Source organism: Hemitrygon akajei, chromosome 5, assembly GCF_048418815.1.
Source record: "Hemitrygon akajei chromosome 5, sHemAka1.3, whole genome shotgun sequence".
Classification (NCBI taxonomy): domain Eukaryota; kingdom Metazoa; phylum Chordata; class Chondrichthyes; order Myliobatiformes; family Dasyatidae; genus Hemitrygon; species Hemitrygon akajei.
Genome location: NC_133128.1, coordinates 182,370,396 through 182,387,448, shown reverse-complemented (window position 1 = coordinate 182,387,448; position 17,053 = coordinate 182,370,396). Strand labels below are relative to the sequence as shown.

Genomic DNA, 17,053 nt, shown 5'->3' with positions numbered 1-17,053 from the left:
GATTTATTGTTGTATCTGATTTTGATGTCATAATTACTTCATTGTAAAATATTCTGCAGATAAATTGTAATTATCTTGTGAAGGTTTGATCTTAAAATATTTTAATTATATTTCATATAAAATAATTCTAATACATATTCCAATCTTTATTCAGCAAACTATAAAATATTTAAAAAATAGTTAAATATAAAAGTTTTGCCCCCCTATTTCACCATGAGGATTATTTATGATCACTCGCTTAGCCTCTTTGAAGATATCATGGAATCCTTTTGATGATCGCTGGCAGTAAATGACATCAGAAAAAAATCAAGTTCATGTGATAGAGGTTACTTGTTCTTTGTGGGAACTGTTCTTAGTTGGTGATGACAAAATCCATCCAGCCCTTTATCATTCGTAAGTTCAAGCTGCCAGTGCAAGTGGTGCATGCAAACTCGATTTCAATGTTTAAGACAAGTTCAAATAGGTACAGTTCATAGATGGTAGGGGTATGGAGGGCTATGGTCTGCGTACAGGGAGTAGGCAATTTAAATGGTTCAGCATGGTCAAGATGGGCTGAAGGGCCTGTTTCTGTGTTGCACTTTTGTATGATTCTTCTAATAATATTTGGGAGAGCTCATTACTTACCTGGTTTGCACCAGCACCTTCAACAGAAGAATACAGCAGAGCAACAATGTACATCTCTACTACATAGGGATTGATAATAAATACTTGCCTTGTCAACAATGTCCATATCCCAAGTAATAAATATAAAACAGTTATATTTAAATTACAATTAAAATAAATTTCTTTGTTGAGATAAAGTTTAAAAATTGGTACCTGGCTGTCTGCTTATGGCAAGGTGATTATTGAAATTTCTACCAGACATGGCAGGAAACAGCCAAATCTCCACCACATGGTTTTGCCTACTTACTCTAGGAAATGATAAGCCAAGGTGCCTTTGTGCAGCAAAGTCTATTTTTGCAATGCTGCTTTGCGCAATAACTGAGAATGCTGAGCAGGTGAGATGCTACTGAGTTACTCAACAGATCCTTGCTAGCTAGGATTGGGAGTCAGTCTCACTTGTAATTCTAGAATTCAGAATGAAACCCTCCAAACACTGCTTCATGCACTCCGCATGGGAAATACAGAGCTCCAAGGACTGAGAACAGAAAGGATTTTCATGAGAAAGGATTTTTATGGGAAGAAATCACAGAATTACATTTGAAATACATGTTTGAGGAGAGTTATTTATGAAATCAACTGAGGAGATGTAGAGTTGCATCTGAATAAAGCTACTTACGAGGCACACTATCCTTGGTTGAAATTATTCAGTTAGGAAGCTTAGCAGAGATGAGCAGCTGCAGCCCAGTAGACAAGGAACAGATTGTCAGAAGAACCATGTGTGGTACACTGATTGGTCTGAGTAAATGTCAGGGGCATACACATCATGTGGTCTAAGTGTCAAGAACAAGGTTGGAGGGGTACTCGTGGAGATGACATGATGTCCTGGGTAAAGCTGTAAACTATCTTGCATTAAAGCTCTGTTGGCTTCTGCCCAAGCCATGACATGTTATTTGGCTTGGATAGAAATGCATTTGCTTTCACCAGTCTGGTTCAAAGTTGAATCATTTGCATCGGTTATTTAAGGTTAATTGGTGAAAAAAAAATTCAACAGGATGCTTACCCCTCCAGTGTCATTTCCTGTGGTTCAGTGCCCAAACGGGAATTCAGTACTTCATCTGAGTCTATAAGATTCAGTTAACAATCCTTCTAGCCCACCTTGATTTTCTTATCACCCTATCACTCAATCACCTTACCACATAAGACATGTCCAATTTCATGCATTCCCATTTTTGAGCATATTTTGTGAAAAATCTTTATCAAATTCCTACTGGAAATCCATATATACCATTCTAATATATTCATTAATATCACTTAGTTTGAGGTGACCAATTTTCACATTTATTCTGGTATTTATCTGAGTTCTGGTACACTATGACTTTGAGAAATCATTATTTTATTTGACTACAATTGATGAATTGGTCACGAAATTAATTGGCTGCTGGAAAGGCAAGAACAATCAAAAGACGTGTGAGAGACAACGTGTTGCTTACAGGAGAATAAAGAAGGGAGAGGGAAACAAATGTGGCTGTTCTTCTGGAAGCTGGCATAGACACAATGGGCTCTATAGTCTTATTCATAATAAATTAAATACTTAACTCTTCGGTCTGAAGTGATCATCTTCCCTTACTTAAATAACACAATGATGTTAAGCCTTTTCCTGTATTCAGAGACTTCACTCCTGTATGAGGAGTAATTTGAAAAAAAAAAGTTTTTTCAATTTCAGCACTTTTTTTAATAGAGGGGGAAGTCTTTAGCAATGCTTAATGTGAATTAAATCATTACATTGAAATTTTTATGTTCTATATGTTTCTTGCCGATTTCAACGATTCACTTTCATTGATTCAACTTTGAACTAACCAATGCAGAGGGTACAGTGATCTTAAAAATATGCATTAAAACATATCAATTCAAAAGTAACAACTGCATTTCATATGTTTTACAAAATTAATTACTTTTCTTAAGATAGAGGTTGGAGCTTGGATTTGAGTAGTATACGAATCAAATGACAAAGCCAGGTTGTTACTTTGAGGCCTTAAAATTTGCGGATGGATCCAATAAGCCATCAACACCACTCTTGGGAGCAGAGATCCATCAAATGTTGGTGCATTCTGAATGAAATTGATCACAAGAAATTCTCAGAAGCAGATACAGACCATTTCTTTAAATTGTTTGCAAGTAGATCCGGTGGCCTCCATATCCGACTGTGATGCCTGGTGCCATTGTCTGTTAATAAATACATTTACTAGCATAAAGTTTTGCTGACTACACATCAAGGGTAGACACTGGCAAACATAGTAACAATGGAGTTTTCAGAAATTAACTCCTTTAAGTCTCAATATCAATCCCATAATTAGTTAACATTTATGTAAATAATTACTATGCCATTCATTGATAAATGCTCTAACAGCTGACTGAGTACAAAGGAAGCAACTCACACAAATGCTGGAGGAACTCAGCAGGTCAGGCAGCATCTGTGGAAAAGAGTAAACAGTTGACATTTTGGGCTGAGACTCTTCATTAGGACTGGAAAGAAAGAGAGTCAGAGTAAGAAGATTCTCTGACTACTCTTTCTTTTCAGTCCTGATGAAGGGTCTTGGCCTGAAATGTCCACTGTTTACTCTTTTCCATAGATGCTGCCTGGCCTGCTGAGTTCCTCCAGCATTTGTGTGTGTTGCATTGGATTTCCAGCATTTGCAGATTTTCTTGTGTTTGAGTTCGAGGGAAGCATTTCTTTTTGTCTGGAGATGCTGATCAAATCCTTCTGAAACAGGTTTTTTCTACCTAAGCATTCACACAGCAAACAGCATCCTCAACATGGTAGCCCAATACTTGATAATTATATTCCAAAATATTTAAGTCTCATCATGGATAGAAGGCTAAACAGCAACATTAAAGAGACCCGTGAACAGATCAAACCAGGAGTTCACCTGAATCAGAAACTTGTCGGAATGTATCTAAACATCACTGTGAACTTCAACACCCTTCCTGGTCTACCCAGTGAAATACAGCATGCCCAGCCTGACTGGGAGCTCATATGTAAAAGTTTTAAGATGCAGAATTAAATCAAACATTGACACTGAAACTAACATCAAATGCCTCTTTTCTTGATCTGGTAAATATTCTGCTACAAAAAAAACCCCACAGACATGAAAACTATATTTTACACATTATTTGACAATAACCTCCCTATCAGAATCTCAGCTGTGCTTTTATTTTTATTTACTTGGAGATACATCACGGGCCAACACACCCATGTAACCAATTAACTTACTAATCCACGTTTTTGGACTGTGGGAGGAAACCAGAGCACGTGGAGGAAACCCATGGGGAGAACGTACAAACTCCTTAAAGATGTGGTGGGAATTAAACAGAGGTTGCTGGCGCTATAGTAGTGTTAAACTAACTATTGTGCTGCACCAACTGTCAAACTGAGTCCCAATCCCTATTCTGGGGGAAATGTATGAAAATCTAGAGTGGTGAAAACACGTCTATTTATTTATTTAGGGATACAGCATGGAGTTGCCTCTTCTGGTCCTTCAAGCCGTAACACCCCAGCAAACCCCAATTCAACCCTAGCCTAATCACGGGACATTTTACAATGACCAATTAACCTACTGACTGGTACACCTTTGAACTGTGGAAGGAAGCCGGAGCTCCCGAAAAAAAAAAGAAACCCATGCGTTCCAGGGGAAGGACATACAGGTGACATCAGGAATGAACTCTGAACTCCATTGCTAAGAACTGTAATACCACTGCGCTAACTGCTACGCCACCGTGGTGCCATCTGGAGTTGTAGGATGAACTGAACGGAATAAACTAAGCATTTCAAATAAACACTTGATTCAAACTTCCTTCACTGAGGAATGTCAAAACCAGGTTGTAAAAACACATTGGTGCATCATTAATCATATCAGGTAACCATCAGATAAAATGAGAATATTTCTTGAATGTATGGATTTGCTTCCTTGGAGGCCAGACCAGCACACAATATTCCAGATGAAATCTCTGTAGGATCCTTTAAAATTTCAGTATAGTTTTTGTATGATATTTACCCAACACCTTATCATGAAACATTATTTGCATTTCAATAATTTTTAACATAAATCCTTCACAAATCTGCATGAGCTAACCAAAAGCAGTCCTGCAACAGAGAAAAACTTGGCTGTGGCCAGAGCTTTGCTCACTTTTTCCAATTTGGATTACAGCAAAGAACTAAATACATTATTTGTAATTAAAATGCACCACGAGAAGCATGATAGGAAAAAAAATCATACCAGAGATCAGTAATTACAATGAGTATCAATACATTAACTGTAAAATTCACGAAACAAGCTTGTCCTATCTTGAGTGCCACTGCTGAAATCAAGTTGATTTGCCCATAAAGAGAATGAAGTTGTATACATTTGTCCAGAACTTAATTACATTTGAGATAGAGTACACAAAGTTCAACAAGATTGGACATAGTACATTAACGTTAGGTCACTTTCATAATAAATGATTTAAAAGTGATCGCTTAAAAAAATAGATTTAACTGGAGCGGGGGGGGGGGTTGGGTCAATCCTTCTGCTGCTGCCTGTGCAAAGGGTGGGGGGGAGGGAGGCTTCGATGTTTCTATCATTCATTCTATGGGGTCGCTTTTCTCGTGGATGTCTGTGAAGAGTACGAATTTCAGGTTGTATACTGTATCTTTCTCTAATATTAAATGAAACTTTTAACTCATTACATAATCATTGCTTTCTGCACACTCTTAAGTTCATATTTGAGCACTAATATAATGCAAAGAAAATCAGATAGTTCTTTTTCTATTTGGCAAGACATACTTAATGGGCCAAATGACCTAATTCTGCTTCTATGTTTTAAGATAGGATGAGTGTCACACAGTCATTGCTGGAATATTAATTTCTTTTACCATTTAGTATATAAATAACTTGATGAAAACACCAAATGAAATGGTTGAAGTTGCTGATGATACAAAGATAAAACTGGGAAAAAAGCTTACAGAACTATCTAATGTTAAGTGACTGGGCAAAGATCTGTCAAATAGAGTATGATGTGGAAATGTGGGGAAAATGTGAGACAGTTCACATCTGTGGGAAAATAAAATAAAAAGGTATGATTGAAATGGCACAAGATTGAACAGCTAAGATGCAGTGGGATTTGGTGAGTGTCTGCATAATCTGCAAAAAGCTAATAGATAAATAATCAAGAAGGTAAAAATGTTATTTTTTACTGGCAGGTTATTGAATACAAATACAGGGAGATGATTCTTTAGTTACACAAGGTATCAGTGAGACCATATCTGGTATATTATGGATAGTACTCATCTCTTTACTATGGGAAGGATATTAATGCATTGGAAGGCTGTTAACTCACAAGGAACAGTTCAGAGAAGTTTTCCTAGACCAATACCTGGAATGGGCAAGGACATGTTGGACAGGTGTCAGGCTTGTATCATGTGAAATTTGGAACAGAGAGGTTTCTACTGAAACTTGGGATCCTGTGGGTTCTTGACATTAGATGTGGAAACGTTTCCTCTCTCGCTGCAAAATCTACAATTGGATGTTACTTGTTAAAAATAAGGGGCATCTATTTAAAACAGAGAGGAGGCAACAATTCTTCAGTGTGGAGGTTAAAAGTTTTCAGAACGCTCTTCCTGGAAAGAGCAGTGGAAGTAAATTCATTGAATGTTTTAAGGCACAGGAAGACAGCTCTCTAATGAACTGCAGGGTTGAAGTTACTGTCATGTCAGTAATGATTTTAAGAAAAGTCAGTGCAGGCCTGAGTGATTGTATTTTTGCTCTGAATTCATACATTTATATAGAACCACATAAATAGATAAGACATAATTTAGACACTGAGAAACTAAAACTGTATACCTGTTTTGACTCGCATCAATTATGAAACAAGAAAATAGTTTCTTTACCAGAATAACATACTGATGAGGGGTTCACCTGTATTGATCATTGTGATTCAATAATACAACCCTGAATTGTGATAAACTTAAATATTTAATTTCATTCTTTGTACACTTGATAACTGAAATAAAAGTTTTAAAAGCCCGCTTGTAGAAAAATATCCTCAAAGTTCTACTGCCCAACAGTGAATGTTAGCCTCAGCTACCGTGTTTCTGGTTTCTATTTCAGCTTTGATGACAGAATAAATAATTCCACTTTGATCAACTCTGTACTGAGAGCATTAGTATTTTAAGTGACTACGGTAACTACTGAGACAACTTAAGCGGGTCAGATGAGAGCATCTAAAAAGGCAAGTGAACCCTAAAAAATGAAGGCTAAATTGCTACCATTTTGCCACTGGATGGTATGAATGAGAAACATTTTCATATAATATGGTGTACATTTTGTAATTTCAGACAATTTTGGGCAATACATTATTCATTTTAACCAACAGCCTTGAACAATACAAAAAACATTTTTAATGGTTTATTTTAAAGACTCTCAATGATATAAAATGTCAGCAAGCATATACATTCACAACTGCTCACAAATTCATAACTTCAAATGCTGGAATTTTAATTGGCATTTAAATAAACTGGCATTAAAGTGGCAACTTCAAGCAAATGCTGGAATTGTCATGATTGAAAAATAATGGATTAAAATTTGGAGGTTATAGTAAGGCATATTGTTGAAGAACAGGCATTTTGTTGAAGAATGGTAAATGTCCGAACTTGAGATGAGGTGAAAAATTATGAAATCGGTCAAACTTGAACAGCAAGTTTCATTCTTCAAGCTTTCCTAAAGCTCTTCACAGAATTTTTCAAAGACACTTCACAGAAGCAATATTAAACAACATTGATGTTGAGCAAGAGAGAAATATTACAGGGACTGATCAGAACTTATATAAGTAGACTGGTTTTAAAGAGTACAGAATACGAAAAGGGGAGAGGTGGAAGATGTAGGCAAATGACAGGTAGTTTGAGGAAGTTCCAGAACCGATATTGAATATCGGGTACTCGGGGTGTGATTAAAAGGTTAGATATTGGGTGCTTTCAATATCCCTGAGAGTGTATGAAGTTACAGAGATGGATAGATTAAGGCCTAAATCATTCTAAGAATGAAAGAGGTTAATACTGAAATTGAGGCATTGCATAACTGCAATCTAATCTAACTCAACAAGCATCGGCTTAAGAGGGACACAAAGTTTTGGATCAGTTGAAACCTACTATATATTGAAACAATTCAGTCTTGAGGTAACAGAGGATACATGCCTCAATGCTTCAGAAGTACTCAAGCAGTAGAGAAGTCAGGAAATTATATTGTTGAAACTACACAGTCTCAGCAATACCACAGACATTAGTAGATAGCTCAAAAACTTGGGGCAAAGATGTAAGGCTTTGGGCAAAAGGTGCAAAGAATATTTTTTGTAAAACAGAGTAGTTAGAATAAAGTACTATTTGTAAGACAATAGACAATAGACAGTAGGTGCAGGAGTAGGCCATTCAGCCCTTCTAGCCAGCACCGCCATTCACTGTGATCATGGCTGATCATACACAATCAGTACCCCGTTCCTGCCCTCTCCCTATATCCCTTGACCCCGCTATCTATAAGAGCTCTATCTAACTCTCTCTTGAAAGCATCCAGAGACTTGGCCTCCACTGCCTTGTGGGGCACAGCATTCCACATATCCACCACTCTCTGGGTGAAAAAGTTTTTCCGCATCTCTGTTCTAAATGGCCTACCCCTTATTCTTAAACTGTGGCCTCTAGTTCTGGACTCACCCATCAGCGGGAACATGCTTCCTGCCTCCAGTGTGTCCAATCCCTTAATAATCTTATATGTTTCAATCAGATCCCCTCTCATCCTTCTAAATTCCAGTGTATACAAGCCCAGTCGCTCCAATCTTTCAACATATGACAGTCCCGCCATTCTGGGAATTAACCTTGTGAACCTACGCTGCACTCCCTCGATAGCAAGAATGTCCTTCCTCTAATTTGGAGACCAAAACTGCACACAATACTCCAGGTGGGGTCTCACCAGGGCCCTGTACAGCTGCAGAAGGACCTCTTTACTCCTATACTCAATTCCTCTTGTTATAAAAGCCAGCATGCCATTAGCTTTCTTCACTGCCTGCTGTACCTGCATGCTTGCTTTCATTGACTGATGTACAAGAACACCTAGATCTCGTTGTACTTCCCCTTTTCCTAACTTGACTCCATTTAGATAGTAATCTGCCTTCCTGTTCTTGCCACCAAAGTGGATAACCTCACACTTATCCACATTAAACTGCATCTGCCATACATTTGCCCACTCACCCAACCTGTCCAAGTCACCCTGCATTCTCATAACATCCTCCTGACATTTCACACTGTCACCCAGCTTTGTGTCATCAGCAAATTTGCTAATGTTACTTTTAATCCCTTCATCTAAATCATTAATGTATATTGTAAACAGCTGCAGTCCCAGCACCGAACCTTGCGGTACACCACTGGTCACAGCCTGCCATTCCGAAAGGGACCCGTTTATCACTACTCTTTGTTTCCTGTCAGCCAGCCAATTTTCAATCCATGTCAGTACTCTGCCCCCAATACCATGTGCCCTAATTTCGCCCACTAATCTTCTATGTGGGACTTCATCAAAAGCTTTCTGGAAGTCCAGGTACACTACATCCACTGGCTCTCCCTTGGATGGTGGAAACTGAATTAATGAGTATTTTAAAAAGGGAATTGGAGAGACAATAAGAAAATAATATAAAGGGGAAAGAGGGAATGGGGACTTGCAGAACTGCTGCTCAGACCAAACAAAAGAATCTATACTCAGAATGATCTCCTCTGTACAATAATTCAAAGTACATTCATTATCAAAGTATGTATACATTATACAACCTTGAGATTTGTCTCCTTGCAGGCAGCCACAAAACAAAGAAACACAAAAGAATACATTTAACAAAAAAGAAAACTGTATAAAGATTTAGACAGGATCAAGTATGGTGACACCATCCGGTTATGGCATGATGAGCATGAATCTGGAAGGCTGCAAAACATTCAAGGAATTGAGCGGAGGTGGACTTTTGAGGAGAACTATATAAACATCAGTAGCCAAGGAGGAAGAGCTATGAGCAATTTAAGTTAATATGGACTCCAAGAAGGTAGGCTGGTTGGTAACACTTTGGTGGGAATATATTCAACGGATAAGATGATAAACAAGATGAGTCAAGAGAGACTGGAGAAATAAAAAGATGAAGACTTGTGTCGAGGGTTGGGCAAATTTTTAAGTTTATTTTAGTTAGCTGGTCACACTGAAAGTAAAAATAAAATAAGAGAAAGACAATCCAGTAGCTTTTATTTTTAAAAGATAAAGATCTACAAAACTAGTAATTAATTTTATTTATGCCGCCAGTTTTTTTCTCCTCATTTTGTAAGTCATTTTTTTAAATGTTGATGTGGATAATTTACAACCAGTGTACTCCAATTACGTGACACTTGTCAAAACACAAATGGCCCTAAAGGACAATTGGATTCAAATGAACTTGTCAGAATGTTCTGTTATAAATAATCAGACATTGTTCCAAAGTAAAAAGTTCCTTCAAGGACAAAAATTCCAAAATACGTTACTGTACCAACCTTAAAAGATGCTCTTTAGAAATTTATAATTCTACACTAACAAGAGTTATTTAATACATCATGTGAACATGTTAGGTTCACAGGACTGGTTTCTTCATCTCAAACTGTAGAAATGTATAAGCATTAAAATCCATTTTTAGTGGGAAGATCAAAGTGTGAATTAAGATGCCTGAGGAAGTTTTCCCTAGATCTGGAGCCTGCTGGGAAGACTGTCTGACAGAATTCACAGATTTTGGAGTGTAGGTCCAGGTCAGAGTCATTGGATGCTTGATGCAGCAATTCACCCTCTTTATTGTGGTAAGGACTCCACACAGGCTGCAGGAGAGAGGAAACATTTTTCATTACTGAGCATGCTGTGTAAATGAAAAACACACCATATGTCTATAAAAGTCAGATTATAATGCAACAGCTTTAGTGGAATAATCAGCCCTTATGGCAGTCTAGAAAAATACATTCTGATCAACCCTTTATCTACTTCAATGCTGCATAAAGACATCAGCTCAAAATGCCCATTTCACAAAATAGATTTATCCACAATGACTCAACAGCAATAAATGCACATGTGCCAATGATTGCTTTAAATTGATGAAAATTAATCACAAGTTACACTGGAAAATATATTCAATAAAACGATCAATAAGAGCTGTACACACTCTTACTCAATCATGACCCCAGTTCCTCCTTCCCCACCCCCAAGTCCAAAGATGTCTATAGTAAGTCTTTTAAACCTCTTTCACAGACTTACAGTTTCAATAAACACAATGATATATTGGAAACCATAGAACTGGAAGGTTGCTAACAATTTTGTACGCGGCATGATTCACTTGCCATCTCATACCATTGATGTTCTGGGGCGAAGAAGTAATGTTTATTAACCATATGATAACTAGAGTGTTCTGATCGGAACTACGGATTTTCTATGTAGCCAAGTGCATTAATTCTAACTGCAGAGCTGGGTCAGCATCAATGCATATTAATATCCTAATTTTAAGTGTAATAGCACCACTTCCTGTTGTTAATAAACATTTTGCTTGATGTATGTAACTAGCAGTTGGTGCAAATTGCACATTAAGTCTGCTTAGGTGTAGACAGAACATTTATCTAGAGCTACTGAAACATATGTATTTGCTAAATACTGTAAATTACGGAATATAAAACGCAGATCGTAACAAGTCCCAGGAGGGTACAATTTATAAGGGTATCTTGCTTTGTAAACTAATAAATGATAACCGATTTAAGCAGTTTCTCTACTTTATTTTGGCATTGGTACTACACCATTATCTCTGCACAAAGACTACAAAAGTGGTTGAGCTACTGAACAAAAAGCCTGCACTTTAGTTTTGTACCAGAGATAGATAATAATGCAGTGTTATGCCTGTGTTTTATTTTAAAGAATATTCTTACTTTGAAACAATTTTTTGCTGGATAGATCATAAAATGACTTTTGCACATTTATAGCAATTGAATGTCAGGAACAAGCTGTTCTAAAATGGACCTCCAGCCCTCCAAATCACGTGGCCATTATTAGCTTCCTTATTCATGTCAGTCACTAGTCACTGAAAGGAGTCTTCATAGACACAAACTGATTAAAGACAATCTGCAGCGTACAAAAACAAGGGTTTTCCATGATGACCACTAGTCGTCAATATAACGAAAACAATGCAGAAACTAGATCTATAGTTAAATCAAGAACAGTTCTCCTAATGATTCAATAAATTTGCCCAAGGAGGCCAAAATTGGCCAAGGCTCCTCTAATCCAGTGCCTCCTGCTGGAAATGCACATGTGTGGATGTAAGGCAGGGACTTAATTGGGCTCAGCTGCAACAGCCCCGGTAGCTGAACAGCATCCTGACACACATTGTAAAGCTTAACACATATATAATAGCCACTTGGTGATGCACCAGAGGCCACCTGGGACATGTGTAACTGTGTCCCAGCAAGGATTCAAATATCTCCAGGAAAGCAGAGAGAAAATTGGCAAAATAATGTTTCATTTTCATGGTAAAACAGAGAAACTTCATTTTTCTATTTTGCAATGAAAAACTAGATGCGCAAAGAAAATTTTGAACACTATAATTAAAATGGTACAAAGAAAGTATACCCAATATATTTTAGTTAAATTTATTATATTTTTTGGTAATTCCAGTTAACAAATATAGACTAACAATTAACTTGAGCAGCCCAAACTCCATTGCTATGATTAAATTAGTGCAATATGATAATCATTTTCCTCTATACTGCAAAATATATCGTAGAAAAATAACACAAGTCACTTGCCTTATTCATGATATGGATGAAAGGAACTTGAAGAATAGAGAAAATATATGTTTTAATTCCAAAGTGAAGATAAGTCAATAGTTGATGATAGTAAATTTGGTCTTCCTTACAGAGGCTTATTAATCGCCTTAAAACAAAGTTCTCTAAATTGACGAAGTATGGAAAACTGCTATGATTCTATATTTATTGTCTTTGATTTCAGAAATATTGACACAACTCTTAGGCTCTGCAAAACATTAATCCAAGAGTATATAGCTCCATTCAACTCAACCCAGCAGTAATTTTTATTTGGAATCTTTAAAATTATATATTATGAAGATCCATGTCATTATATACCAGCTGCTTCATTTGCTTCTGTACAGTTCTGCACTGTACAAAGCAGGGTGCCATCTACTGAAAATAGATACTCAGATAACTAGTAAAAGAACAATCCAATGAGATAATAGAAAAAGGCATTAGTAACAAGTAATGTGATAGAGTGTGTGTGTTTCACAGCTCCACAGGGCTTCTAAGCAATAGAGGAAATAGTGTAATTTGTTTTTGCTAAATCTCTTACAACAGCATTGGTGATAAACATGATGCAAAAGAATTAATAAACTGTACTGTTTATACAGCAGGCAACGAACCTTGGGCCTAGAGCATCAAGGAATTCTACGGACAACACGTTTTCCCTTCAACAATAAAATTGCATGAATTTGTTTAAAGTTCTAGCAGTTCCAATGTTGAAATTTTAAATCCACTTCTATGATAATTTAGCATTAATGTCCTAAATTGGTATGTCAAATTTATTGATCTCCTCTCCCAAACACAATTAGCTTAAAAAATTAAAATAACTGCAGCGGCAAAATGGCAGATTGGCACTTGAACATCCATGTATAACAAGTAATATTTCTTAGACCAAAAAGTGGATAAAATAAATGCTTAAAGGTTGAATTGATAGGCAAATACTAGAGCAAGCAATAGTTGTTGCTTTCCTAATGAAGTTGTAGAAACTGCAAGTTCACTATAAAGTAATTGAAACATTTCTCTCTCCATAGATGCTACCTGGCCTGCTTAACATTTGCAGATCACTATAAAAATCATTGGAACCTTTCTCTCTCCATAGAAACTACTTGACCTGCTGAACATTTCCAGTTCACTATAAAGTCATTGGAACTTTTCTCTCTCCTTAGATACTACCCAGCCTGCTGAACATTTCCAGACACTTTCCATTTTATTTTGCAAGTGCAGCATCATCAGTACTTTGCTTTTGGATTCCAGTAAAGCTGGACAAAAATTGCCTCCCATTTATTATTGGGGAGCATGAAGTGAACGTTTAGCTGATAAGATGGCAGAAGTGCATGTTTTACAGTTGTTGTCAAAGAAACCTCGGCAAGTTGTTGTTGCAAAGCTTCTTGAGTGAAGAGAGTTTCGTGGGTTGGGGGGGGGGGGGTTTGAAGAATGTGACTAGTGGGACAGACAAGGGAAACCTGTGGATGTAGTACATGTGGATGTATATTAGGAAACAGTGAGTGGGATAGATTACAAAAAGTTGCTTCATATTTAAATAAAGGGCAACAGGGTTGCAGGTATAATAAAGTGTGGACAAATGACTGGTTAGACAGAAAAAAAGTGAGAATAAATGGGATTCTTTCAGACTACTGTTCATGGGGTGTCTTACTAGTCAGTGCGGGATCTAAAGATGTAAGAACTTAATAGAAGCAGGCCTAATGGAACCTTGAGTCTGATTTGCCATTCAATATTATCACAGGTGACCACTCTTAATCTCAACATCTCTTCCCTCCTTTCTCCTCATACCTTCCACATCCAATTTAAATATCTTTGACGACTTCTCTTCCACAACTCCCTAGATTTGCTATTTTCCAAATTTTTACCACACACAAAAACTTCCTCTTGATCTTCATTTTAAACAGGCAGCCTTTTAACTTTGAAACTAGTAGTTTTCCAATAACTACAATAGAGACAAAATCTGCTAGGCATCCATCCTGTCAATCACATGCAGAATCTTTTTCATAAGACCACACTCAATTCTTCCACAGTCCTGTGAGTAAAGGCCTAACCTACTCAACATTCCTTCATGTACTGAATTCATCATCCCATCCCAGAAAACAAGATGGTGAACCTCATCTGCAATGTCTCCCACACAAGGAGCTCCCTCCTTAAAACATCAACAACTATCTCCCCAGATCCCTGAGAAACTGTATCAAGACTGTCTTATTTTTATGCTCCAAAACACTTGCAATAGAAACCAACACTGCATTAGTCTTCCTAATTACTTGTAAGTTGATCTTATTGTTCCATGAACAAGGAACCCTTCTGATTTATTAGATTTTATAGTTTCACTCCATTTAAATAATATACTTTTAAAAAATTCATTGTTCAAGATGGATAACTGCACATTATACTCCATCTGCCACTCTTTTAGCCTTTGCAGGTTCTTGGTCTGCCTGATCTTTGGGATATTGAGAAATACACTTTATATTAATGACTTAGATGCAAGGAAAAAAATATATAATACAAAGCTGGTTAAGAAAGTGAGCAGTGAGGATGACACAATGAGACTGCAAAGGAAAAGATAGTTTGAGTAAATAGCCAAGAGGGTGACAGATGGGACTATGATGTGAGAAAAGCTGACGATATTCGATTTCTTTGAAAGGGGTGAAGAAGATTTTAAATAGTAAGAAACTAGTAAATGTAGGTACTTGTTGGGATTTGTGGATTCGCCAAGCAATGAAAGCATATAAGGAGCTACAGTAAACAGAACAAAGGCATATTTAATAACTTTTATTGCAAAGCTATTTAAGTTAGGAAGTCTTCCTGCACACTTATGCAGAGCTTGGAAGAGTCCACACTGACAGAACACAGCACTGTTTGGCTTCTGCACTCAAGGAAGTGTATTGTGGTCTTAAAAGTTGGTGCAGCAGAGATTTAATAGGCTGAGTTCTAGGATGAAGAGATTGATTGAAAAGAGAAGAGATTCTTCTGAAGGTAGTTCTGCAAAGATTCCCTCAGGCGGAAGAATCCAGCAATAGGAGGAACTTTTCAGGATAACAGGTTACAAATATACTCACAAATGTGATGAAGACATGTTCGGAATTCCCTATTTCACTGCTGTGGATACCTACCTTACACATACTCAGGTCTGAGATCAACAATCTGTGACATAATCAAGGATGTACGACATTAAGAAAAGCTGATGGACGTACAGTACTGTGTAAAAGTCTTAAGCACATATTCAATGCCCATAAAAAGTATTCACCCCTCCCCCTGGGAGTTTTCATGTTTTATTATTTTACAGCATTGAATCACAGTGGATATAATTTTGCCTTTTTGAAACTGATCAACAGAAAAAGGTTTGTTTGTGTCAAAGTGAAATCGGATCTCTACAAAGTGATCTAAATTAATTACAAACATAAAATACAAACTAATTGATTGTGTAAGTATTCACCCCCTTTAATATGACACTCCAAATTTTCACTCGTACATCCGATTGGTTTTAGAAGACACATAATTAGTTAAATGGAGATCCGTTTTTGGAGACCTGTGTGCAGTCAAGGTGGTTCAATTGACTGTAGTAAAAATATACCTATTTCTGGAAGGTCCAACTGCTGGTGAGTTAGTATCTTGGCAAAAACTACACCACAAAGACAAAAGAACACTCCAAGTAACTCTGCAAACACTTTATTGAAAAAACATAAGTCAGGAGATAGATATCAAAAGATTTCTAAGTCACTGAACATCCCTTGGAGGACAGTTAAGTCAATCATTAAGAAATGGAAAGAATATGGCACAACTGTAAATCTGCCTTGAGCAGGCCATTCTCAAGAACTGAGCGACTGTGCAAGGGGACTAGTGAGGGAAGCCACCAAGAGACCAATGGCAACTCTGGAGGAGTTACAAGCTTCAGTGCTGAGATGGGAGAGACTATGTATACAACAACCGATGCCCAGGTGCCTCACCAGTTGCAGCTTTATCACTGTTAAAAAAGAAACTCGTGTGAAATCTCAGCTAGACTTTGCCAGAAGGCACGTGGGAGGCACTGAAGTCAGCTGGAAGAATGTTCTACGGTCTGATGAAACCAAAAGTGAGCTTTTGACCATCAGACTAAACGCTATGTTTGGTGTAAGCCAAACACCACACATCAAAAACACACCATCCCTACTGTGAAGCATGGTGGTGGCTGCATCATGCTGTGAGGATGATTCACTGGAACAGGCCATGGAAGGCTAGTGAATGAAACTCCTTTTTATTGGGTGTCTCTGGTCCCTCGCTAACTGCCACTGGAGTCTGCAGCGAGAAACCCTTCTTACTCAGGCTTCGTACATCTAGGGTGTATACGATTTTGGTCCTGCCAAATACATGAGGTTGGGATGTCTCGCCCACCCAAATCTCAATTTGTGTGAATGTTGTGTGATTTACTGCCCCCGGCAAGTGCCCATCAGCAAGAAATAACACATTGTACACGGCATACAATCATAAAGACAATTTATTTAAGAATGTTAACTTAAGCAAAGTTATTAAGGGAGAGAATGAAAAAACCAAAAATCAAAAAGGGCCCATTATTTATTCTTAAACAGTTGAAGCTCATCTTTTCCC

At 37.4% G+C, this 17,053-nt stretch overlaps 1 protein-coding gene across 2 annotated transcripts in view; it reads right to left on the bottom strand.

The window, feature by feature from the left end:
- tank (TRAF family member-associated NFKB activator) overlaps nt 1-17,053 on the bottom strand; it is a 133,925-nt gene that overhangs the window by 32,681 nt on the left and 84,191 nt on the right. The window contains exon 9 of one of the 2 annotated variants that reach the window (XM_073047395.1): nt 7,029-10,495. The exons of the other annotated variant lie outside the window; for it this stretch is intronic. Within the exon in view, the coding sequence (XP_072903496.1) occupies nt 10,304-10,495 (192 nt within the window). The 3' untranslated portion in view covers nt 7,029-10,303. Of the gene's footprint in view, nt 1-7,028; nt 10,496-17,053 lie in introns of those variants that run through there. 2 annotated transcript variants of the gene reach the window in all.